At 43.1% G+C, this 26,895-nt stretch overlaps 1 protein-coding gene across 5 annotated transcripts; it reads right to left on the bottom strand.

Moving 5' to 3' along the window:
* Positions 1-69: 69 nt before the first annotated feature.
* Positions 70-26,833, bottom strand: LOC311270774 (uncharacterized protein). Of its 5 annotated transcripts, none has more exons than XR_014624298.1 (23): positions 25,888-26,833; positions 25,673-25,723; positions 25,086-25,276; positions 24,901-24,943; positions 24,375-24,500; positions 23,796-23,900; positions 23,486-23,704; positions 23,093-23,239; positions 22,708-22,983; positions 22,203-22,421; positions 21,267-21,413; positions 20,949-21,182; positions 19,813-19,965; positions 19,452-19,715; positions 19,127-19,231; positions 18,903-19,040; positions 17,681-17,788; positions 17,344-17,381; positions 14,624-17,099; positions 13,898-14,006; positions 622-2,825; positions 463-540; positions 70-346 (listed from the first exon to the last, which is right to left on the bottom strand). XR_014624298.1 is itself a non-coding variant. In XM_084375909.1 (21 exons), the coding sequence occupies exons 1-21, from the start codon at positions 26,566-26,568 to the stop codon at positions 4,679-4,681; spliced, it is 6,423 nt and encodes a 2,140-aa protein (XP_084232035.1). In that variant the 5' UTR covers positions 26,569-26,832; the 3' UTR covers positions 4,477-4,678. The 5 variants fall into 5 exon arrangements, 2 of the variants coding, with proteins under 2 accessions (XP_084232035.1, XP_084232034.1); XR_014624299.1 differs by having other exon boundaries at positions 70-330; XR_014624297.1 differs by having other exon boundaries at positions 70-540.
* Between the last annotated feature and the right edge of the window lie 62 nt (positions 26,834-26,895).

Genomic DNA, 26,895 nt, shown 5'->3' with positions numbered 1-26,895 from the left:
CATCACAAAAGAAGAAAGTTCTGATTAATTTCAGACATTTTTATTGAACAGAAAGTGTCTTCAGACAGTATTTAGTCTCCTGCACTGGGTCCAAACATCAAGTCACATCAGGACGAGCATTAATCCGACAGACTGACAGCGTTCACTCACATTCAGCCTTCACAAACACGCAGAGCTCCTCAGATCTTCTTAAAGCTGCATTCAGCACGTAACTCCAGTACAAATACTCAAGTATAATACAATAATCTACTTTAAGTATCAAACACAGAAAGACCTCTTTATTTTATCACACACCTTAGAACATGATGTCACTGACCATAACACACCTGTCTGTCTGTCTCCTCACCTGTCTCACCTGTCTGTCTGTCTCCTTACCTGTCTGTCTGTCTCCTCACCTGTCTCACCTGTCTGTCTGTCTCCTCACCTGCCTCATCTGTCTGTCTGTCTCCTCACCTGTCTCACCTGTCTGTCTGTCTCCTCACCTGTCTGTCTGTCTCCTCACCTGTCTCACCTGTCTGTCTGTCTCCTCACCTGTCTCACCTGTCTGTCTGTCTCCTCACCTGTCTCATCTGTCTGTCTCCTCACCTGTCTGTCTGTCTCCTTACCTGTCTGTCTCCTCACCTGTCTGTCTGCTCTCCACATGTTGGCTGTGGTGCAGTTTTGAGGTTTAATGTTTTTCTGTTCACTCTGTTCATGTGGACACTTTTAAAACTTCGGGTCAGTGCGACACATCCAGAACATTTAATCATGTTTGTCACCAGCAGCTGTTAAACTCCACAGATTTTATATCGTCTGTCTTCAGAGTTCAGAGACTTTCAGTGAATTCACTGAGTTCAAAGACATTTGATGGAAAGAAAAGTTGTTGAAGGTTTGAAACGTTATCTTTTAAAAATCTTTTAACTGATATAATCTTTATATATTTTGGGTGAACTGAGGAAACACTGACTGTTTGTCTGGATTCATGTTCGTTACATGTTTTATGTACAAACTGAACAACTTCCTCTCAGAGGACAATCAATTATTTACACTGCTGTGAAAAAAAACACAGCTGCTCCAGTTTTTACACGATTAGTGAAAATAACCCTTTGTGAACACCTGTGAAGTGTCTGTCAGCACACTACAGTAATAAGACTGCAGGTAAATAAACTAAATATACAAAAACTGCAGATGTTCAAACGTCTCCAGTGTCCCGTCACACTGAACTGCTTCTTCTCATTGAAATAAAAAATAAGAGTTAAAAAAAATAAGCCGTGTTTTTAACTGAACAACATAAACTGAAGGTCTGTGGCGTCGGCTCACGACTGTAGTTTATGATTTCAGTGCATCATCCAGTGTTTCTGTCTTTATGTCCACCCAGCGGAAACAAAAACATAACTTCATACGTCCATGTTCATACGTCCGTGTCTTCACTGGCTCTTGAATGAGTTATTTTTAATAAAGCGACACGTCCCAACTCACAACTACAATCTGCACCAGTGAACCACTTAGTTCACCAGCGAGCCTGAAGATGAGACATCGTTATTTTCTTGTTAAATTCAGGACGATTTGAGCTTTTAATCCGACTAAACTATCAAACAGAACCATCTAACAAAGCGCTGCCTGTCTGGTTGAACTGGTCCTGAAGGACATCACTTCACTTTGATGGCTAACGAGCTGAAAAGGTACAGCACACCTGGAGGAACCAAAGAAGACGGGTCATCACTCTGGTGACAGACTGTATTGAAGTCTATGGGAGATGATGGAGAAACAGTAAAACATTATATCTACATCGTCTGATGAAGAAACGCCTCAAGAAAATGAAAGAACACTTCAGAGATGTTAACACCTGATTTCTTCTCCAAATGATGGACAGGGACGATAATACTGTGATCAAACGAGGCGGGTCGGACTGATTTCTGCTGATGAAACTGCCAACAGGAGACTTTCCTACACAAAGTCGAGGGACGAGTGATGTAACGACGCTTCCTTCTTCCTTCAGGACACCAAATTCTCGACTTCTGACGGGGACAGAGTGAGAAACTGACCGAGGACCTCCAGGAGCCCTGAAGCGTCCAGATTTACTGTATTTCAGCTGGTTTGTTCCACTTTTGATTGAATATTAAGTTGTTATAGGCAGAACTAAAGCAGCCGGGCCTGATTTACCACCTTAACATTTAGATCTGTGTTGACGAGGATCCTTCTGTCAAAATGTCGACAGATTTAAGGACGTTTTTCTGTCCTTATGTTTCAAACAGACTGCAGAATTGACTTTTTGTCTGCTGGCCACGAGGCTGGTGAATGTCTAATAGATTACCACTTATCATCCTGCAGCCACTTTATTTTACCAGCATGTGGCTGGAGCTGATTTTGTGCCACACACCTGATGACAGGATGATTTCAGACAAACTGCACAGAGAGCTGGGGGATCTGGAGCGTCAGACATGTTTGATTATTCAGAGATTAAAGGTCCAAATTTAATTTTGAGTCATTCCCAACTCGTCAACGAGTTAACCACCATCCTACAGCATCAGTATATGACGAGGTTGGATTTCTTACAAATTGGAGCTTTAAATTCTAATAAAAACTGAATCACATGCTTCAGGACTGAAGAATATGAACGTATATTTTACTGCCCAGAAAGATATCAGACTCTATGACTGAGGAGTTGGTCGTCTGATGAGTCTGGAGCTTTTGTATAAATCAGTTTCCTGTGGATGAAGCATTTTGCAGACTTCTCTACTTTATTGTGGACGAGTCTGAGTCTGCTGAAGGAGTCTGATGTTTCTGTCACGTTCAGTTCACCTGCTGAGTCCTCGAATCCTCCTCAGCTCCGTCTTGGCTCGAGCCTGCAGAGGAAACAAAAACTCACCTGGTCGGCTCCAACAGGTACAAACAGCTCAGAAACCTGAGCGGAGACTTAAGAGACTGCAGGCGTAGTGCTGGGCGATACGACCGTCTGCAGCGTCCTGCTGACCGCTCACACAACAACGACTGATCTTTATCAGAAGGCCGTCGGATAAATGTGTTTACATCGACAGCTCATTTTTCTGGAGTTTCACTCTTCTTTATTCTTGATGTTGAACTGAAACATTCTCAGTGTTTTTATGGTTTTAATCATCAATTATAAGTTTTACTTCTCTTTTATTCCTTCTGCCTTTAATCAAACATTACTTTGTATTTAACTGTCATTTTTGTGTTTGTTGTGATGCTGGTTTTGATAACCTGACCCCACTGTCAGCTTTACACTGTTTACTGTCTAATAAAAGGTAAAAAGGCCCAAACAAAAGTTGGTGACGTCGGCCAGTTGGCTCAAATTAACCATGTTCGTGTTATTTGGTTCTTCATTTGGTCTGAAGCTAAACTGAAGAGCATCTTTTGTAAATCTGAGCACACAGGATCATTTAATGCACAACGTTTATGTTGTTACGGCTCAACTGTTGCAGATATTTATCTGGCAACACGTGAACATAATTATGTGGTGATGCTGGACTATTTGTTTCATCTGCACCTGAAGGAACAAACCTTCATCAATGAGGAAGCTTCAATTCCTTTTGTTACCAAACACAAAATATTAAAGTTTCTCTGTGGAGCTCTTGAGTTGTCATGTTAGCTACACATCATCCAGAGACGACAGACGGGAAGGTCTCATTCATCACGTCTCATTACAATCCCCTCACATCTGACCGATACAATACGACAGTGATACCATAATGTTTTAATGTTTTTCATCTATAAAGAAGCTGAAAACTATAAAATCGTATCTTTGAACACAATAAGAATCATATTTTTAAATCCTTTACGAGAAGTCTCATAAAGACAAACCTCTCACCTTTTGGACATCACGTCATGATTTCATCATTTTATTCTGTTGTATTCTATTTTTATCAGAATGATCGTCTGAGTTCTTGAGTTGTAGCCAAAAATGTGTTTTGTGAGGTCGCATGAGTCGACCACCAAAATCTGATCAGCTCATCGTTGAGTCATCGTGAACATTTGTACCAAAGTTTAAATAAATTCCCTCGAATCGCTCAAGAAATCGCGTTCAAAAGAACGGACAACCCGAAAACATAAAAATCGCGGAGGCATAAAAATATATGAACAGTATGTTTTGTAAAATGGCTCAACAGGTTTGATAGTTCTAGAAAAATTAGGATTTCTCAGAAAGTTTATCATGACTTCATACTTTTAGTCGTATCACCCAGCACTAAATAAAAGCAGTAAAAAGACTGGACTGAATAATTATTTGTTTCAGATGAAAAACTAAATACAAAACAAAACTATAAATGATGAAAATGTTCATTTTTGGCATCAAATCTTTATTGAGATTACATTTACCTGCAGAAGTAACAACGATGTGTTAATGTTGTGGAGACATTTTTAATAATTCACTCACAAACTATAACAGAACGTGCATCTCAACATCTTCACTTAAACATCCATAACTGCAGGTTCTGACATGTTCATCAAGAAGAGAATGAAAAGTCTGAGATGCAGCAGGTCATTCATATTGAATTTTATTGTTTTAAAGAGAGATATTTTCCACAGCAGCTCCTACACGGTGAGAAGAAACTACAAACACGACTGAAGACGTTATAGAAGAAGTTTTATGAGTAAAGTCTTTGCAGCGCTTTGAATCAATCTATCTGCTCAGCGATGATTAAAATAAAAGACATAAAAACAAAAAAGATTCATACACTTCTTAGCTTTTCTCTGAGGCCAGCTCCCACTTCTCCAGAAAGTCCTGCAGGTTCAGATTGAAAACATCAATGCCTTTAGGAGACAGATGGACACCGTCGGCCCGATACAGGCCCGTGTTGGCGCCGCACCTGATGTTGTCGTGGGTCAGCGAGGTGCCGCCCAGGTCCGAAATGATGTTTTGGATCCTGCGATTGACCGTGGTTCGGACCAGATCAACCTCGTGGCTGTCAGCCGAGTGACGCCACGCCCTCCGAGGGAGGATGTTGGACCACACGAGGATGCACTGAGGGAAGATGCTCCTCATGGATGTCAGGTCCTTCTTGACAGAAGCCAGCAGGTCCGTTGGGCTGTCGGTGCTCAGGTCGTTGCCGCCCAAGTGCATAATGAGGACGTCCGGGTTGGGCCAAGTGACCTTCAGCTGGTGGAGCTGGGGGAGGAGCTGGGGCCACGTCATGCCCTGCGTACCCTTCCACCAGATGGTGACCTTGCTGGGGTCCATTCCCAGCTGCATACCTACCTCTGGGGACTTCGCCCGGGACTCGGCCCAATACACCAGTGAATGACCACAAATCCAAACGTTCTTGGGCTCGCTGCTGATCGGCTTGCCTACAAAATTTTAACATATGAATACATTTGTAAGTCACAAAGCTTGAAAAACTCTTTTCCACTTATTGATCCCAAGCTTTCTCTTGTACTGGACCTCTAAAGCTTGGACTGTACAAAAGTCCTCCGGCTGGTTTCACAAAGATCGTTCGCCTGGCCCGTAGACTGGGGCCGGTACTGGTTTTGATCTTACACGTGATCTACAGAGCGACACAAAAACTAAAAGTAGTCTTACAGCAAGTTCACTGTGGGTGAAATGTCTGAACTGACGTTGGACTTTTAGACTTTGGATCTTTTTGAAACCAGCCGCAGATTTTCACAACCTACAAGCACCAATATTCACCAAAAGTTCTGAGCCCAATATTTACGTATATTTCTGTGAAAACCGGCCATCTCAATGTGTTCGTAGCCTTTTCTTTTATAACTCTTTACTCCCGCTGTGCTGACCAATTAACAGTTGTCGTACACCATCTTCTTTCTGTCTCTCCTATCAACGATCATATCAATCATTTAACGGACTGAAGCAATAACTACTGCAGGAGGGAAGTTCACCCAGTTCCAAACTTTAGTTGAACTGTTTCGATTGGAGTGATAACTGAAAAACATACTAATGTAAAACAAAAGTGATCAATGAAAGGCATTTGTGATAGCTGCTTAAGAATATTAGTGTTTGATGTGTAATTAAATTACTACATGCTGGTTTTAAAGCAGGCCTGATCAATCAGTACAATTAAGAGATCAAAATGCTCACCTACCTTCACCGTCATGACATTTATTGACTTTTTCATCTGAATACCTTCAGCGTCACTTCAAAATAAAATCTGTGTACTTATATCCTCCCCTAGCTAACTGCTGGCTCTATGTACATAACCCATTGGTTAACCCTGGCTGTGTATAGAAACATTAACATGCAACACAAATACCAAAACAAAAAGCACTAAAAATATTTTAATCCTGATATTTCTTTTCTCTAAAACCTCATTAACATTTAACTTTATCAAGTTATACCTTTACTTTATGAAAAATGTCAATGATGAATTTCTGAATTATTTCTAAAACTTCTGTTCTACTCTGAAGGTCTGAGGTTCATTCAGGGTCCAGTATTTAATGTAGAGAAAGGAAATGGAATTGAATCTGGAAGTAAGCCATGACAAGAACATCTGCATTATGAAGTAAATAAAAGCAGACCAAAACAAGGCTTTGAATGGCTGTCGATGCGTATTGATATTGGGTAGCCAGTGTGTTGTGTCCCAAAATTAGTATGCCACATTTAGAAATAAGAATGTTTATTAATTGAGTTGGGGAGGCTGGAGGATGGACTGATGGGTGTTTAACAAGGTGATTAAATGGTCCATTGAATCGGAATGACTTAAGATCATTTGAGACATTTAGTATTTTCCATTTCTGTTCCCTGACTCCACACTGGACCTCATCATCTCCACTCTAGTCTAAACCAAACTGATGTGAACTGGAAGTCTGGTTGTCCATCCTGTGATGGTCACAGGTGAACAGAGGTTACCTGAGCAGCACGTTTAAAGGCAAAGATGAGACGCGCTGCATGATCACAGTGGATTTAAATGATGTTCTACTGTCGTTTGGGTGATGGAACTTCAAAAGTTACGTTTTCAAACACCATCTGAGACGTGACGGTCAGCGTTTGTGCTGATTCAAAGACGGAGCAAAAGCAAAAATAACCACAAAGTCTGGATAACAGTTAGCATCGAACTGACTGTACACGTGAAGGCGCACTGCAGGTGCAAGTACTTTGATGATTGATAAGTGTTTGGGTAACATGGCGTACGTAGTGAGGAAGTCGCATACTGAGCAGAACATCCTGGACCAAATGGTTCAGGACAAACTCGTGTACCGTTAACTTTTTACTGACTGGCGTCCTCCAAACAATTGTAAAATCTCTTTACGTTAGCTTCCTGAGCTAACATTACTCTGACAGACTAAAGGATTCATAATAGTCTCATTCACAGGTGTTCAAATTAATAATACTGATGCGATTTATGGTGGTGTAGTCCTTAGTCTTAAACACAAATCTGTTAGCATGTTAGCACATCCGGTTCCCTCGTCTCAAAGTCTGTGAGTCTGTTGAATGTGTTTTCAGTTAAATGTGTGAAATAAGGTGTGTGGTTACCACAGGCTGAACATATTCACACATTTTGTTTTCCAACATAAAATCCATCATTAAATGTTCCACAGTTTAATTATAAAGCTTCATGTCTTGCTAACAAGTGTCTAAATGAGACTACAGAGGTTGTCGGGGACATTAAACGTCCTCACAGCGAACACGGAGACTCGTCTCCTCACTAGTGCGTCTTTACAGGCCCACTTTAGTTACACACTGTTCTCACTCTGACTTTACAACTTGTACATTTATCACTGATAAAACCTGGATAGTAATTGCGTAGTAAGACCTTGATGAAACATTAGCTTTTTACTGCTACACATTTAATTTACCTTCATCTGTGGAGATTATCTGGATGAACAGAACCTGGAAGGATCAGAAACTTGTGTTTGACACACAGATTATTTTCTGTAATAATCCAAAATCCAATTCAATAATCTCATAGGCTTCTTGTGGAGGGAACCGGGGCGATGCTAACTTCACTTAGCTACAAAAATACATCATCCCTACACCACTCTTATTTAGAGAGCTAAGCTTTTTAAAAAGTGGGTAAATTTAGCTCATCAAGCTGCTACCTACTTACTACTAACATACCACTATTTCAAATGTGGTGTCATATTCGTTGATGTCAGGCTTAGAGTTACTTACCGTATTGATGACAGACTACAAGTCGTGTGCTAGAGCTAACTAGGGATGCACAATATACAGATAATCACGCAGAGGGCCAAACATCATCACTGGTGTTGAAGTTTTTGCCGAGTCAGAGGAACATAAACGATTAACATGTGTTGCACAGAAGTTCAGAGGAGGGAAAAGTCTACGAGTTTTAACGAGCTGAGGAATATTACATCATCCATCTTTGATCAGTACACCTGAGCCTTTCTTGCTTACTGTTTAGAAACTACAGGTTAGGAACGTCTTCTAAAAATATAAACATGTGACATTATAGGTGATCTTATTGATATCAGCCAGCAAAAGCAGGTAATCATTGGTTATTGGCTGAACAACTGACTCTCTTTCCCAAACGAACGTAGATAGCTTCACAGACTGAAAAGAAAATGCAGTTTATAGCCGAATCCAAACTGTTCCAGTTTCCAGTTATTAAGTTAACGAGCTCATGATTATGATGTGATGGCTGAGCAAATGAGAAAGGAAATCAACCTGGACAAGAATCGATGCAGTATTACTCAAATCATATTCTTAAGAATCATCGTGACATCATATACATGACTTCTACAGTAATAGCTCTCTATGTTAGCTTCTTGAGCTAACACTGGTTTCAGACAGAGGAAAAGCTAGTTCATGGACAGAATACAAAAGGTCCCAATTCACAGTTATTACATTTGTGTTTACAAAGTGTTTGGACTAAACTTACCAAAAATTTGACACATTTTGTTGGACACAGAGATATGTACGTACATCACTCAACATATCATTTATAATGACCAGACATAGAGTTGATAACTTACTGTGTTAATGACCGGCTGCTGACAAGTCACATCTGATACTGTTAAGGCTCATTTATGCTCATCGAGAGACACGTTTTGGATATAGACGCCTTCTGTCCGTTCTCCGTTTATTTTCCTTTGTATTTCAGCATGTTTTCTGAAAGCTTATGGATGCGGACTAAACGGAGCAGTACCACCGGAAATCGTAGGGGGGAGTGTCGCCAATAAAGGGAGTCAACCATAGGACACATTGCAGAGTTTGAACAATGATGGACATCCACAAGTACTGGAAACGCCGTCCGTCGTCAGCTCTCATTGTGATTTTTGTGAAGAAAATTCTCCGTCCACATGTTGCGATGTCATAATGCCCTCAAGACCACCGCCATCTACAACGCTGTCTCTGCTTTCTCAACAGATACATGATCACCAATTTCCTCTCCCACCGCCATGTTTGTTGTTGCCAGAAACCCTCAACTCTTAGCTGCCATTTACTGGATGTATTGCTCAATATCCATGTAACAGGAGGCATAAACAAGCCTTTAAAGTTAATGACAGCTGACTGACAACCCCTACGTGACGGTGATAACTCTCAAAAATGGCTTCCTGGTCTAACATTAGTTACAAAGATTTAAGTACGAGCTACTTCACCAACTATAGCTGGATAAATCTGTCAGATAATGATAGGAAACCCATCTACAATTCTGAAACGACCTCATTGCTTTGGAAATGTTTCCAGTCATGCCATCCTTACCTCTGTGACTTAGTCATGACCTCGATTATTCACCATTAAAGGGGAACTACCGTTTTTTACAACCTGGACCTTATTTCCAGCATAAAATATGATCATTTACTCACCCAGATAACTTTGGTGTCATTGGGAGTCGGATGAAATTAGATCCAGTGGAGCGCCGCGTATATCCATATAATGCGAGTGATCGAAGCACTGAAGCGCAGCCTCCATGAGCATTATCTGCCGCGAAACTAGTTCATTTCACCAATATTTTGTTATGATATGCTCGTGCTATTCCCCTCTGAGTTGCCTGTTATCAACATCCGGGGTCTGTAGGTTGATCTACTAACCTCTGACCTGGATGATGTCATCTCTGAGCGCCGCGCGCACCCGTGACAGCCGGCTTGTTAACCTCTAGCTGCTACTGCTAGTTTTTTGCAACATGGCTGAATATTTTTCCGATTCTGAGGTGGTGGACGATGACTTTGTTTATGATGGACATCCTTACCGTTTTGAGCCAGAGTACACGGATGAGGAGCTCGTTGGAAGGAGAATGCGGAGGCAGAGAGAGGAACAGCTGGCCAAAGAACAAACGGCTGCGGCTAGGCTAAACGGCTAGGTCGACCTACAGACCCCGGATGTTGATAACAGGCAACTAAGAGGGGAATAGCACGAGCGTATCATAACAAAATATTGGTGAAATGAACTAGTTTCGCGGCAGATAATACGTTATATAGAGGCTGCACTTCGGTGCCTCGATCACTCGCATTATATGGATATACCGGCGCTCCACTGGATCTAATTTCGTCCGAACGACTCCAAATGACACCAAAGTTATCTGGGTGAGTAAATGATCGTATTTCATGCTAGAAATAAGGTCCAGGCTGTAAAAAACGGTAGTACCCCTTTAATCTGATGACTATAACCTGGACTTATGAATAATACTTGGTGATAGATTTGGATTCAAACACTGACTGGCTGAAACTGCTTACAAATGTAATATACAATGAAATGATCCATTGGTGACAGACAAAACAGGAAACAACCTGCCGTGGCATGAATTCTGTCTCAGCAGTATAAGCAGTGTGGTTAAAACTGTGCATTAGCTGGGTAACAAATCATTTTAACGGTTCAAATACTAACTTCTTTCTCTGTAAATAAATTAGGATGTCTCAGTTTAAGGTAGTCTTCTGGATCTCTTGTTAAAACATGATTCTTCTGGATATCTGGTAAACGCAGCTACACTCGAGGCCATTTAACACAAACAGAAGTGAGCAAACTTGACTTACCCTTTTCTCTAGGACCTGCCGTTGGATTTGTAACACATAATTCTGTTTATAACAAAAAAATGAAATATCTGGAAAATTTGACTTAAACTTGTAATAAAATCAGCAGGCAAGCTGTTCTAACAGCTTCAGTTGTTCCAGGACAAGTAAGGCCTTGATGTAAAAAGTCTCCATGAAGCCCTGGAAAGGCTTTCATGAACATGACTTGTGTTTCAGTTTAATAGGTTGTCCAAAGTTTATGAATATGATCTTAATGGACTGAAATTATAATCTGTATAAAATGTTTATAAAAGCAAGCTACAGTTCACATGAACTACTTTCTTGACAAAAACCTGCATCCACCCTATATCCTTTATGGCTATTCGTCTTGGAAAGGCCTTTAGATTGACTCCTCACAGTACCTCCTAGATGTTTACATCTAGGCATTCTTACCAGTTCGTGTCCTTTATTATTTGAGCCATGTCTGTAAAAGCCATGTTAGCCTTAAAGGCCTACTATGTCCTGGACCAGATGTTCCTCATGTATTCAGAATCAAGCTGCACTAAAATGATCTGAGAGTCCAAGTCTTGTTTTAGTGATTTTCATGCCTTTGTTGTAGCAGACAATGTCAGCTACATAACTAGTTGACTTGAACCGCTAACCAACCAAAGAAGGAATGAGTAGTACAACCAGAGTACTACATACTTAGTGCTGCCTCTTAGTACTACAAACAGTAGTACAGACTGGGCAGTTAGTGGGGATCATCCATTATCTTTGTCTTCCTCTTGCGGTGTCATTCCTGGACAGCTGAAGTCGAGTTAAAGGTTTATTTAAACATCATCTAGCAGGTTAGGGTTAGGCTGTCAACGAACACCAGATCAAACCAAGCTGGTTAACGGTATTTTCTAGCTAGCTGTACTGCATGTACACTCAGTGGTCACTGTTCAAGTACAACTTCTTAGTGTCAGGTACTGTGTTGAGATGTTTTTAGACAGGACATAATGATTGAGAGCGTCCTTTAGCATCCTTCTCTCCAGTCATAGTTAAAGTATGTACCGGACCGAAGTTGTAGAGTTGAAGGCGCTTGAATGGCTTCTTCAGTTCTAACGGCAAGCAGAAGTTCTTAGAGGGATACCATGCTGTCCTCTTAATGGGGTGGGAGTTATTTTTTAGTGACAGATAGTCAACAATAGAACCCATATAGAAAAATTGACTATGAAATCAATGGCCTCTGAATCTAAGGGGACAACCCAAGCCAACTTTAACCATATGACGTACATCAAAAGGAGGACAAGCAGAAGCAGCTTGCATTATCAAGTTCAATCTTTAAAAATGAATTCAGAGATTCATGTATAAGAAAGCGGTTCTGTTACTACACAAAAAAACTACAAAAAAGCCAGAACTGTCTTCAGCTGCTGAACACAGTCCTCTTCCAGGTTCAAGGATTATGGCTCTTAAATCTTCTTCTTTAAATTGCTTTTGTTTCAAGATTGAATTAGTTTTAAAATTAATCTTTGACACTTTCCATGAAGCAGAACTGAAGGTATTTTGGTTCTTGCATCAATCCAAAAATATTCTGCAGCTACCAATCCTGATGTGGTACCACAGATTCCATTAAAGCACAGGCATGAGACTTGTCATTTAGTGAAGAACGATGTCTGTAGAAGTGGGAGGGTGTACCTTTTGAGTGACCACCGAGTGTAACAGTATCTAAGCTGGAAAACTGTATAAACGAGTACCTAAACTTAGCAAAACTAACTCAGTTGGTAAGTATCACTGTGAACACATGTCTGGCTAACTACTAAATCTTGGGGGGGTTTGGTACTGACCAGAATGTATCGATAGCATCAAGTTCTGAAAACTGTCAGGTACCCAAGTTGGCATCAAATGCTTGGTCAATTTAACAGTTGTATTTAATTAAACTTTAATAAAGTATGAATAGAATTTACAGTGTTGAATCAGTACTAAAATTCAGATACTGCATCGACAGTGGTATTCATACTTTTCAAATAATACCTACACTAAATACCTGTCTATCTTAATCTCTCATGATCTCATCTGACTATAAAGTACTCTCTGGACTCAAGTGAGTTAATTTAAATCTAGATACCAATAGAGTCACCATATGAAGAGGAAAAAGATGATACTTCTTGGAGTTGAGACTGAAGTTGGCTTCTTGTCTTGATCGCTGGGACGAACCACTTGGCTTGGCTAACGTGTGTGGCAGAAGAGCGACTGACTTTGTAGCACTGCAATGCTTTTACGACGTCTCTGTAGCCTTGAGGACGGGTTTATGGCTCCGTGTCAACATGTAGCGGAAGGCCTATCAATGTGCAGAGGCTCCTTAACTGCATCAGACGTTCTGCTGTGCCTGACTGCAACTCCTGAATAATCCAAACACATGTCGGTGCTGCTGGGAGAGCACAAGAGCTGCTAGAAAAACGTAGACTAGCAAAGCCATGTCCAGGAAAAACGTTTGCGCTGTGATCGCCGATCTCTATCACAAAGTGAAAAACGATACGCCGTAATAACGCAAGTCCTTGTAGCATTGTGGTGGAGCCATGACAACTGAGTGAAACCCCATGCTGAACTCTAAATCGCTTCCTACCTTATGAGAATATTGACGGTGAGATTGAAAGACCACCTCGACAGAGAAACAAATCTATCTTAGCACTGGACTCTATGACAGGGCCCAACAGGGCTAATTAGGCCTTAATAATTATATGTATACTTCAGTGAGATCCAGACAAAACTTAGCGTTACTTCCATCATGTTATCTGCTTCACGTTTCCTCCACACTGCATTAAATGTGGCTAATAGTGTATCTCTGATTCTAGCCAAAGCCTTTTTTTTACCTGCTCAAATTACCTGTGTCATCAAAGTAATATAGACAGCATGCAGCTGTGAAATGTTAACTTGAAAATGTATTTATGCGTTTAAAGAGCTACCTCACTGAGAACTGATCCTTACTGAATGCTTAACACACAAATCTCTGTAATTAAAATGTTTCTAGTTAATGAATATAATAAAGTTCTGATACCTGGGGCGGGAAGTGCACCACCGTTGTTCTTCTCTACTTTCTTGCGGGCCAGCATCTCCTTGTACTGCTGCTCCCTCTTCTCCAAAATCCTCTGGTTGTACAAATCCAGCTGCAACACGAACACAAACAAGGCCTTTTTCTATGCAGCTGTATCATATCGGTGTTCCATCATTTCTAAAGTTTGGACTTTAATAAGTGCACTAGTGTCTGTCCGGATTATCTGGAATTACATGCACGTAAGAAAATTAAACTAATTGCAGATACAAATCCTCAAAAAATAATTTGTTATCTCGTAGGAACTGCACATCAGTAGTTTGAATGCTGCGGCCTTTTTATTAATGTCAAAACCCTAAATTAAATTTGGACCCAGTATTTCTGTACAGCTACAGAGCTGCAGATAAAGATTAGGCCACACAAATGTTATTAGTATTACACTATTTGGAATTTTAGATTCAAGTGGTTACGGTGTAGAATTTCTTTTTTTTATTTGTGTGACCCGAACTTTTCCTTGAACTTCAGAAAAAAAATAACATTCGGTAGAGTCCCTCTTAAGAAGAACCCCTTACAATCAAAAACCACACCATTATTATTGGTGCCATGTAGCTGTCTTTAATCTTCCCAAAATGTACCATTACTTTAAATTCTTACTTGAGTACATTTAATATGTACTTGTTTACTTTTCCTTTACTTTGGGTGGTTGTACAGTAGTACCACTGCTGATCATACCTTCTCCTTCTGCTTGTTTTTTATGTCCTCCTCCGTCTCTGCTGAGGTGTGAGAACTGGAGGCTGTTGGAGACTCAGCGGGTAAACTGAACTGGACCGTTTTGACTGGTTTGGCCGGTGGCTGCACAGCCAGAGATTTCACCGTCTCAATGACCTTCAGGCATCTGGCCACTGTTGTAGAGATGGCTGAATGGTCATCGCTTGGAGGACTCGATGTTGCCGGTGTTGATGATGGTGGTGTTACTGAGGCAGTGGTTACTGGCTGCAAATGACTGGAAGAGTTGGGGGCAGGAGCTGCAGGAGGCTGGCCAATAAAAGGAAACACTACATTGCTGGAGGGAGGAGTGAAAGGAGGTTGTCCAGGAGGGCGTCGGGGTGGAGGTCCAGGAGGAGGTCCAGGAGGAGGCCCTGGAGGAGGCTGTCCAGGACGCCGTGGAGGAGGTCCAGGAGGTGGTCCAGGGGGAGGTCCTGCTGTAGGTCCAAATCCTTGAGGATCCTGACAAGCTGCAGGAGGAGCTGGAGTGCCCATGCTGAGGGTTGTGGAGCCCTGGGATGGGGGAATCTGGGTAGTGACTCCAAGGGGCAAGTTGATTTGTAGGGGTGGATGTTGATAGTGAGCAGGCGGAGGTCCGGGAGGAGGTTTCACAGTTAGAGGGGTGGCAGATGTGCTGCCCATTGTCTTGGTAAGACTCTGCAGCTGTTGTGCCTTCTTTAGTGCCTCCAACTCTTGCTGGTCCAGGAATCCTTCATACTCCGAGACTGCTTTATGTTTGGTGAGTGGCTCCAAACTGGAGGACCTGGCAGGGGAGTGGGAATGGATGTGATCCAATTCCACAGAACCAGTTCTACTCGTTTGAAGGTCTTCCCTTGGGGTTGACAAAGTCTCTCTTTCTATGGATGAGGACTTTGATCTATAGATTTTCTCTTGGGCTCGGCTTGCCAGTTTGGACACATCTCCTGTACTCAGCTTCAGGCCAATTGTACGCAGTAGACTCTGGATCTTATCATAGGGTTCCGTTTCGCTCTTTGGTTCCTCACTTGTTCTCTCTACTGAGGACCGTTTAGGGCTGAGTTGGTTCTTTTCCCTTTCTACTCCTAGACTGCTGCTTGATGGTTCTTGGGCCATTCCCACAATCCGAGAGAAACCCCTGCCATCTTGAAGTGCACGCTCATGAGGCAGAAGGTCATCATGGATGTAAGCCGGTTCCGGATTCTTTTCAGCATCAACCTTTTTGTTGAGCATGTCAAGAAAGCGATCGAGGGGTGGTTTCTCTGCAGGAGGGGATTGTCGTGGTGTTTTGTTCTTCAGTCTTGGAGAGGGGCTTCTAGGAGGCGGTTCTGTGGGAGAAGGAGGTCTGAAAGGGGAATGGGAAGATGAAGTGGCCACAGTATGTGTCAAGGGAGGTTGGGTGGAGGCAGCAGGAACGTGGCCAGTCTGAGAAGAAGGCGAAGCAGCACGGGGAGACTGGCTCTGTTTGACAGGGTGATATGGATCATCATATGGTCGGTTGGCATATGTTGGGTCATAGTAGCGATCGTCATAGGGTTCATCGTAAACATCATAGCGATCAGTGTAACGCTGGCTGGTTGACGGAGGGCCACCATAGGCAGCTTCACCATACAGACGATTTTCATATGGTCGGTCAGGGTAGGGACGGTCACCATAAGGAGGGCGATCACTATAAGGATGGCTAGTGTATGGATCACCATAGCGGTCAGCGTACCGCCGTTCTTGGTAAGGACTGTATGGCCGGTCATAATAAGGGTCGTCGTAGGGCTGGGGAGGACGATGGTACTCAGGTCCTTCCGGTCGCTTCTTTAAGATGGACCGGACTGGTTTGTACTCAGCCAGTGGGACGGCAATCCTGCCATGGTCGTAGTCAATGCAGGTCCTCTGTCCAGGGTCTCTGTCCACCAGTGACTTTTTGTAAGCAATCATCTCGTTCAGCTCCTCCAGCTCCCGCTTCTTCCTTGCCAGCTCATCCTCCATGACTCCGGCACGTCTGGGAGGAGGGCTCAACTCCCTCCTCCTCTTGTGACTTTCTTCGCGCTCTCGGCTGATTTTGCTCCTCTTCTTGCTGTGCCCGTCTTTGCTTCTCTCCCTGCTCCTGCTGCGGCTCCTGCTGGAGCTCTTACTTCGGCTGCGACTCCTGCTCCGACTCTTAGTGCGCCTCCTTGTTGTCTCTCGGCTTCGCCCATACTTGCCCATTTTACGGTCACGGTCACGGTCAATGCTGGTGCTGCGTCTCTTTTTGATGAGGCGTCCAAACTGGTCTCTGGGTGGACTCCTGCTCCTACTTCTACTTTTACTCCTAGCTCTACTCCTACTTTGACTCCTGCTCCGACTTCTGCTCCTGCTGCGGGCATATCTACGCCGAGTGGAACTGTAATCCTTTCTGCTGATGCTGGTCTTGCTGTCCTGTGTTCTAAGATTTTTCACCACTGCCTTTAGCTTGTCTGCCTCTGGTTTTTCTTTCCTGAAATGTCAGATGTAAATAAAACACATCACAGACAGGTTTTGCTTATTACATTACTTTTACAAACTGTATTTCTACACATACTGTGAGGATGCCAATGTGAAATACGTAGGTACATATTATTTAATTATATAAGAACATTTTGGAAACTACTGGGCCATCCCCATCTTTAATATGGCTTCTTTTGCAACACTCGATTGTCTTCCAGCTCAACACAAATCAACAAACAAAATGTATAACTCACTCAGTGTCTTCTGAAGCTTTTGTCAGCTTGATGGTCATCTACCAAATGAGACAAACGCAAATGAACCATTGTAAGAAAAACATTTTTTCGACCAACATCTTGTTTAAATGCGAAGAATTTGTTACAGAAACAAAGTGGTCAATAAATTAAGATAGTAATACTATAAAAGAAACAAACAGCTTTGCAAGACCGTAAAAATCATCATGTATGTGCAAATATTTTGCACATACATGGCAACATGTTTGTTCCAGAAAGACTGAAATTGATGTACACAAAAAAAGAAGTCTTTATTTCTTCCCACATTGTAAGAGTGTAAGTATGAATCCGTTTTTGTTACCTTTCCTTTGTTAGCCCCCACGCCGCCCAATTTCCGAACAGGAAGGAAAACGCTCTCCGTGAAGCGTTTTATCCTGATGGCCTGGTTCCCCCCCTCCGCCGTTTCATGCTTGGAGAAAAAAGTGAGTGAAATGTTAAAGATAAAAAAACATTACACAAACTGTGACACTTGACTTCTATAATCATTATGTGAGTGTTGAACACGTAATGTCCAACACCCCATGACACTTTAGACTGTCACAACAGAGAACTCGGTTGCTGCGTTTTAAGAAAAGATTTTTTCTTAACTGAACATCAGTAACAAAGTGAACATCGCTGATGATCTATTTGATGATAGTCGTAAGAGTCGAAAGAGTTTTATTTATTAATGAGAAAAAATTCAAACTGACGGCAAAATTTTCAGGTCAGAAAGTAAAACACTAGATTTAACCATATTCTTCTGAAAGCTTCAAACTTGTACATCATTAAATGTGTTTCCAAGACATTCAGACACAGTTAGAACGTCCTCTTTACCTGACTTTGAAATTAAATTGGTAAATAATGGTGGAATTGATGCAGAACTGTGAATGTTGTAATAAAAAGAGACAAGAACAATGAAATCCTCACATCGGTCATTGATGGTGGTTCTGACTCACCTGCGGCCACGAGCTCTGGGTAGTTTCACAGTTGGGAATCTTTAGGCTCCTCACAAAAATTAGATTCGGATTCAAAGTGCGACGATGCATCGGTTATCGATTTAAATGTCTGATCTCATCTTTTCCTTAACCCAGTGGGTGCCAATCGGACGCCTAATGAAAGAATTAATCTAAACTCCTGTCTGTATGAGAATAACAGAATGAGGGGGAACGCAGAGTGCTTGGCTGTGTTGTTATGTACGTCATGTTTCCAGTAGTGAGAGCAGCCTCTCTGCTGCACTGTTAGCTCACTGAGCGGCTGCTGCTCCGCTTCGTTAACGTTGCTCTCTGGGTGATTGTGTAGAATTATTCACGATTATACTTCAGTTCCGCATTTTTCTTTCTGTAAACATCATGTTGTCATCGTCCACATCTGCATCGCGATACATAGAACAATCAAATGTTTCCCCCACACGTAGATTTAATTATGAATGTCTGAGAGAACCTGCTTCCTGTCCTGAAGTAGTCTGACTTTCTGAAGTATTTCTTTTTAATCCTACACCTTCTGTGTATCCTCCTCTGAGGATAAAGAGGCAGAGGAGGACTCACCGGGACGACGCTGAACTCGACCTTCTCGTTCAGCTCCAGTCTTTTCTTCTCTATCACCTCTGACATGTGGAAGTAGAGCTGAGGGTTCTGAGAGCACTTGATGAGCCCTGAGTCATCTGTGAACTCGATCACGATGCCCTGGTTATAAAACATAATAACACATTTAAAACACATCACAGCTCAAACACTGATAACATGAGATGAACGTCTTTTAAAGGTCTTACGTGTCGACGTTGTTCGATGGACTCCTCAAAAGAGTCGGGGAGAATTTCCACGTAGGTCGCTCGCTCTTCTTTGGTCACCCGATGGGTGGCGATGTTGAAACGCACCTTCACAGATTAAACAGCTCAGGATCAGAACTCTAACATCAAGAACTAAAGACACGAGCTGCTGCTTGTTTCAGCACAGTGAGGCTTCTGAATTTCAAATACAGAAATACTCAGCACTGACACATGTAAATGAACCTGAAAATATCCCTTTTTAATGACAGCTGATGTGTGGCTGATCAATAATACTGATTACATCCTGTTTACACTGCAGTCAGCTCACCTTGTCACCGTCCAACATGGTGGCGGTGGTCAGCAGGTCATCAGGACCGAAGGGGAGCTGTTTCTGTTTACCATCGACGGTCATCACCAGTCGACCGACATCTGGGTCTGTTTTACCTCCACCTCCAGCTGACTGATTCTTCTTCACCTCCTCCTCCTCCTCCACCTTCTCCTTTTTCACCTTCACCTGCTCCTGTTCTCCTTCAGCTTTTCCTTCCACCTCTTTCTTCTCATCTTGATCCATCTTCTCTTTTTTAATTTTGACCTGCACAGAAAAAAAAAGTATGGACATGTTATTTTAAATAAATAAATAATAAATAAAAAATTTAAAAAATGTCCAGAACTTCTGCAGGAATTCTTACCTGTCCAATGGGAGCTCCTGCTGGTTCCTCCCTCGGCTCCTCCTTAATCTTTATGTTTTTGGAGATGGCTTTGAGGACGGTGCCTTCAAATCGCTCCTTGCTGAGGTCGTCCAGCGTGTCCGGGTCTCTCATTTTAAAGCCGAACGGCGTCCACTGCAGGACGAGAGGAAGACAGCAAGCAGTCATAAACACTTCAGTTTGCTTAAGGATACAAAGAGAAACTCACAGTTTATTAAAATAAAACTTGGTATTTGTTTTAAAAGATAATAAAGACAAACAAAACATTCAGGACAGATTTTAAGTAATCTGGTCATTTCTTTAGATAATGTCAACAAGATGTTTAATAAGTTATTTATTAACTGTACAGATCAGCTGTAATAAAGTTTGTTCTTGTTAATATAACGACAAAACTAAACTCAACCTTAAACTTAACTTTTTAGCTTTACTTTGAATTTTGGTTAACTAAACAAAACTAGAACTACCGCCTGGCAGTTATATGCCTCCACTTTAAAGAAGGTAAAGTTTCGAAGAAGCTACAATATGGTACGAGGTCACTGCAACCTCACAATATGTAAGGCTGCAGTGACCTTTGACCTCCAAAATCTAATCAGTTCATCCTTGAGTCAGATTGAACATTTGTGCAAAGTTTGAAGAAAATTTGTCAAAGCGTACTTGAGATATCGTTTTCACAAGAATGATACATCCGTGTGGACGGACAACCCGAACACATGAAGCCTCCGGCCCGGCCTAACGAAGACTTAAACTAAACTGAACTGAACTTTAACTTAACTATAATAAACTAAACTAAGCTTGGCCTGAAGTAGAAACTTTTTTTTTAAAAACAAATGAAACTAAAACTAAAACAAATTCAACCACACCTCAAACTAAAGTAACCTAAACTTAAAAATAAACTAAACCTGAAACCGCAACACTGCTTTATTTTTTCCAAATGTATCTTCTTTGGAACAAGTTGCAGCTTATTTAAACATTTTTCTTGTAGTTAAGAATATTTATCTGCTGTATTACAAATACGTTTTCTTTAGATACAAATTTCTGTAAACATAAACAAAGCTCTAAAAAGAAGAACTTGTCGATGAAACACGAGTTAAATCTCATCTTTATCGTCTGTTTCTCACTTTGCATTTGGCTGCTGCCAGCGCCGCTGCCACCTCCTCCTTCTTCTTCCTCTCCGCCTCTCTCTGTCGCTCCTCCTCCTCCTCCCTCCTACGCTCCTCCTCTAGTTTCCTCTTCTCCTCCTCCTCCCGTTTCCTCCTCTTGTCTTCCTCCTCCCGTCTCTTCTGCTCCTCCAGGATTTTGTCCTCCACCCTCTTTGTCCTCAACAGCCTGATCGCCCTCTTCTTTGATTTCACCTGCAGAAAAAACAAAATGAAGGTGTCAGGATGTAAAACTTAAAACCACTTCCTGTCCTATGTTGTCCCACAGGTCACACTCACCATGGCGACAGTAAACTCCGCCTCCTTGTGGATGTCTTTGTTGTCGAACTCAGTGTCGCTGAAGTTTTCACAGATGTCAAAAGGCAGCTCGCCGTGTTCCTCAGAGTTGATGATGCCTTCTTCAGACCCCAGATAGGTGATGATGCCCTGAGAGACAGAACGAGAACAGAACCTCAGACATTTAGTGATCATCAGAACAGCTCACATCCTGTTGGAACATCAAATGGCTTGTTCGCTGGCCATCACTGAGACAAACAGACTCCATGTTTCTACTCAAAGACAGAAAGAAGTTCATGTAGAACATTTGCTGAATTTACAAGAAGGAACAAATAAGTCAGAATCAGTCAGAGACAGAGTTTCACACAGTTTATAAAGTGTCTCCAACTCAACAACTCACTAAACTGACACATTTGTTAAGGGAGTCTGGGGACAAAGAAGTCGCCTATACTGGTTACTGTTTAGTGTGTTTGTAAAATGTGACATGTTTAGATCAATAAAATGTTTCTTCTTTCATAAATTGAGTGTAAATGGTGAAATCAGTGTAAACAGTGTGTTCAAACAGCTGCTACATGTTGGCAGGTAAGACTTTAGCACTTTAGACACAGAAGCAGACAGGCTGGTACAGCCATGCTGCCACAAACTGACACTTTGTACAAGGAAACAAACAACTTACTGTTTTCATTTAATGCTGAATTTACAAGAAGGAGACAATGATTCAGAATCTGTCAGAGACAGAGTTTCACTACGTTAGAGTCTGTTTTAACTCAACAACTCTTAAAATCACTACATTTGTTAAGGGAGTCTGGTGCTGTTGTGGTTACTGGTTCAGTGGTTGGATTAGTTGAAACAGAATGTGTGTTCACAAACAGCTAATGCTGATATTGGCAGATGTAGCAGCTGTGTGTGTGTGTGTGTGTGTGTCTGTCTGTGTGTTACCAGCTCTCTCTTCTCTTTGGTGTAGCTGAAGGTAAACGGGATTTTGGCTTTGATGTTGGCTGCTCTCCTCTTCCCAGTCGCCATGTCGTACAGCAGGTTGATCAATACGTGGTCGTTCTTCAGCAGCGTAACGCCGCAGTCCCGGTGGTCGAAGGTCACGTTGGTCTTAACGGGGCCGATGTTGGCGTGGATCTGACCTGGGTAACCCTGCATCAGCGGCTACACAGAGGACAGACGCCATGTTTGACACAACAAAACCTTTTCTGTACATTTTGATGCGAGATCAGAGGCAAGAATCGGATTCAACTTGAACTGTTGGTGCTCCAAACATGATTAGTAAAGTCAAATGAAACGATAAAGTGTCAAGATCGTTTCATCTTTTACTGTTAGGACTTAAAAATGTGACTCAGTCATTGAGGAAAACAGAATTAATACAGACGTGAACACATCCGAGGACACGTGGTCCAGTTCTTTGAAACTGACCCTCGTGTCAAGTCTAGCTCACCGTCGGCTCGATGATTGGCTGGCTGACGATGCCCTCGTACAGCTCCAGGTCCAGCTTCATGTTGGGGCCCATCTCCGACTTGGCGCTGGCCTTCCCTTTTAGGGCCTGGGAAGAGTCGGTGTCACCATCTGTGGTCGTTGTCTCCTCCTCCTCCTCCTCTTCCTCCTCCTTCTCCTCCTCGACAGCAGCTGCAGCGGCGGCGGTTGCTGAGCAGAAGGTCAGGAGGAGGGGCTCCTTCACCCGCCGGATCCTGATCGCCCTCATCCCCGCTCTCAGCTGAAAACACATAGACTTACAGTTTATTTGAGAACAAACTTGACTGCTGGAAGTCTTTAAAGCAGCCTGAGGGGGTCAAAATAGCGGCAGCGGTGGATGGAGTCCTGACCGTGATGACGGTGAACTCGACCTCCTCGTTGACGTCCTCGCTGGTGAACTCGACATCACTAAAGTTCTCTTTGATGTCGAAGGGAAGCTCGCCGTGTTCTTCCGACTTGATGACGCCTTCACTGTCTTTGAGGCTGATGATGACGCCCTGCAGGCGAAGAGTTGAAAACACACTCAGAGACACAAAAGACAGCTGATTTAACTTATTTTCATGAAGATACATCCTGAGGCACAGAGATGATTCTGAAGAGACTTTGATGACTTAAATTTATGTCTCTCTGTGTGAAATATTATAGTTTCTGACCATCAATCAGTCACACTGCAGTAACAGATTTTAACATGTGGTTCTGTTCGGTGCTGGAGGTTTCTCTGGTTGTGTGTGAGCAGCTCTGACCTCCTCTCTGGACTCTTTGGTGTGGCTGAAGGTTGAAGGGATCTTGGGTTTGATGTTGGTCGCCCTCCTCTTCTCGGAAACGATGTCGGTCAGCAGGTTGATGAGCACCTGGTCGTTCTTCAGCAGTGTCACCGTGCTGTCCTTCCTCTCAAATGTCAGGTTGGTCCTCAGAGGCCCGATGTTCACGTGGACCTGCCCGGGGTACTGACGCCCGCCAAGCTGCAGACAGACAGACAGAACCAACAGGGTCAACGGCAGGAAACAGGAAGGACGAGGATGGGTCACATGACGGGTTAGAGTGCGGACTGACCTGAGGTTCTGTGATGGCCTGACTGACCACGGCCTCGTAGATCTCTGTGTCCACGTTCTCTGTTCCACCTGGAGCCACTTTTACATCCGTCGCTATCAGACTGTTCTGCTCACAAACAATCAGTCACAAATATTAAAGAGCTGCTTAGTAAAAGTGAGTTTTATCAGGAATATTAAAGTACTGTGAGAACACTGAAGAATATTTTGACTCAACCAGCAACTTCTGGAGAGAAAATACATTAAGAACTGTCATCAGACGATTCAACAGCCTGAATATAACTTATCTGTCTTCAGATTGTTGTCTTATAGAATCTGAAAAGTATCTTACTTACAAATGAAGCCTCTGATTAAATTATTCTTCAAAACCAAAGTAAATTACAGTTACAGAAATTATCTCAACGCATTCATGACAGTAAAGAAACGATCAGGAGAGTTAAAGCTGAGAGAAAATGATATGGAGAGAAGTAATAGCGACATAAATAAAAACGCAGTGTGAGTTTATTTAAACAAGTGTTGAACAGACAGAAATATGTTGCTGCTGTTTGTTGACAGTAAAGCTGATCTCTGTGCGGCGCCTCACCTTCTCCTTGCAGGCGGTGAAGTGAACTCTAACCCCGGGTTGCATGGCTTTGGGGTTTCCAAAGAAGGCGTCGAAGCTGAAGGTGTACTTCTCCAGATCTTCTCTCTCGATGTAGCCGAAGCTTGGCTAAGGATCAGACACAGAGGAACATCTGATTATTGACTAAATCTGGATGAATCATACAGGAGTTCTGTTCTGGTTCAGGGAGGACATCCGTCATTTAGGTGGAACTTTACCAGCATTTCGAGCAACAAAACTGGTGACTACGTTTACTTCCTGAATCTCAAACGGTCCCTTTCTCAGGGTGGAGAACTCAACATGTCGACAGACACATCAGTTAACCTCCAGGTGTGAGGTGAGGTCAACTGAAGATATTTCAAAGACTTTCAAGGCCTGATATTTATTTATTTATTTATTTATTTATTTGACTGAAGGCATTTTAAGGCTTTATGGAGGTCAGTTCACAGGACAAAAAGATGAACAAGCTTTAATAATCAGTCATCAATGATGACATCATCAGTCTTACCCCGATGAATGAGATGATCCCAGTCGACCTGCCTGGAGGAGGCCTGAGGACACAAAGACAGCATGTTGTACAACACCACAGAAGAAGACAAGCTGACTTAATTCATATTTTAAATATTAACGATCAATTAAACTACCGAGATGTGAATGGCGTCTCTCACAGATCAGAAACCTTTAAGGACTTACTTATCAAACGTGCGTTTTCCCAGCAGGCCGAGGGCTTTGGCGGCTTTGACGGGGTCAGCTTTGGGTTTAGCTTTCGGGGCAGGAGGAGGGGGTTCTGGTGCAGATGTTGTCATGACAACGGGCTCCTCTGTGGTTTTTTTAACTTCCCCCGGGGTCGATTCTGTGGCCGGAGCTGAAATCAACGCTTTAATCTGAAACATTACACCAAAGAAACAAACAAACATGAGATTTATACAAATCTACATGTGATCCTGCTGAGACCTGGACCTCATACTGCTCACGGGTCAACACCACAGTGTAGAAACACTACATTCAAAATGTGCTCAAGTACCAGAAGTGTTCGTTAAACTGAATAATATATAATTTATTGTAGATTAACTTTATTAATGCATTTCTGTTTTCATCGCTTTGATGCTGACGCTCAGCATTTATCAACATTTACTGACATTTGTACAACTGTTTAATCAGATCATTGTGGAAAAAAATCAGAAAATGAATAAATGATACAAACATATGTTCTTAAAGAAGTGTGTGACAGTATCTCCGTTTCTATTCACTGGTCACAGTGTCAGCTGGTCTGGACTCACCCACTCAGGCTGCTCTGGAGGCGGGTTGGGCATCGGTTCCTCTACAACAGGCTGAACACAGACAGAGAGATTCAGGTGTGACAGGTAAAATATACTGAACAGCTGAGCTCCAGAAACAACACCTGCCTAATCTAACCCAACAATCACAGGACAGTGATATCATATGATCAATAACAGTGGAGCTAAATAACATAGAGCACAGGTGAGCAGCTCACCTCTCCCGTCCAGCCCGGAGGGAAGCCCGGCGGGAAGCCTATGGGAGGGGGACAGCCTGGAGGGGGGATAGGGGGTGGTCCATAGGCAGCGGGATCTGGAGGAGGAATCCCCACAGGAGGAGGGGGTAGAGGCCCGGGGGGAGGCTCCGGTCCCCAGGGCTCAGGGGGACCTCCCGGAGGCCAACCAGGAGGAGGTCTCCAGTCGTCGGGGTGAGGTGGTCTCCAGTCGTCGGGGTGAGGTGGTCTCCAGTCGTCGGGGTGAGGAGGTCTCCAGTCGTCTGGGTGAGGAGGTCTCCAGTCGTCGGGGTGAGGAGGTCTCCAGTCGTCAGGGTGAGGTGGCAGCCAGTCGCCCGGATGAGCCCCCCAGCCCGGCGGTGGTGGTCCTCTTGGATCCCAGTCGGGTGGTGGAGGCCCTCTTGGGCCCCATCCTTCAGGTGGTGGAGGCCCCCAACCTCCGGGCGGCGGAGGACCTCTGGATCCCCATCCTTCAGGTGGTAGTGGCCCCCATCCACCAGGCGGCGGTGGCCCCCATTCTTCGGGCGGCAGAGGGCCCCAGCCACCTGGTGGGGGAGGACCCCAGCCTCCCGGTGGCGGAGGACCCCATCCCGGTGGCCCCATGTCAAAAGGAGGTCCGTCATCAAACGGCGGTCCCATGGGGGGTCTGTTCCGCGTCGGTCCCATGTCCACACCGACACAAAGCTACTGCAGCTGCGTGCAGGGAGCTAGCTGGCTAAGCTAGCTGTCAACTTTACTGGCTAATCAACTAACAGTCAGAGTTTAGGAGGGAAGCTCACCCGTTGACTCGACTTTTACTTTTCTTTAGTATCATAACTTCACAAGTAGTCGGTGAACGAATATGGATTTAAATATTTTCAGTGAAAAGTCAACAGTTAAACGCTAAAGTCTGACCAAACACCAGCGACGTGTTTTCTTTTTCTTCTTCTTCTTCTTCTTCTTCGCCTCCGCCTCCTTCTTCGAAATTATTAGCGGCGGCAAACGAGTTGGTTG

The sequence above is a fragment of the Pagrus pagrus genome (assembly GCF_965226575.1).
Source record: "Pagrus pagrus genome assembly, chromosome: 15".
Lineage (NCBI taxonomy): Eukaryota > Metazoa > Chordata > Actinopteri > Spariformes > Sparidae > Pagrus > Pagrus pagrus.
This window is presented reverse-complemented; position numbering and strand designations above follow the sequence as displayed.

Coding starts and splice junctions, on each gene's coding strand:
- LOC311270774 (XM_084375908.1), bottom strand. CDS start 26,568: ATGGGACCGACGCGGAACAGACCCCCCATGGGACCGCCGTTTGATGAC. Junction 22,422..22,707: donor AGCCAATCATCGAGCCGACG/GTGAGCTAGACT, acceptor TCCTCTGTGTAG/CCGCTGATGCAGGGTTACCC. Junction 19,041..19,126: donor CCATCGAACAACGTCGACAC/GTAAGACCTTTA, acceptor TTTTATAACCAG/GGCATCGTGATCGAGTTCAC.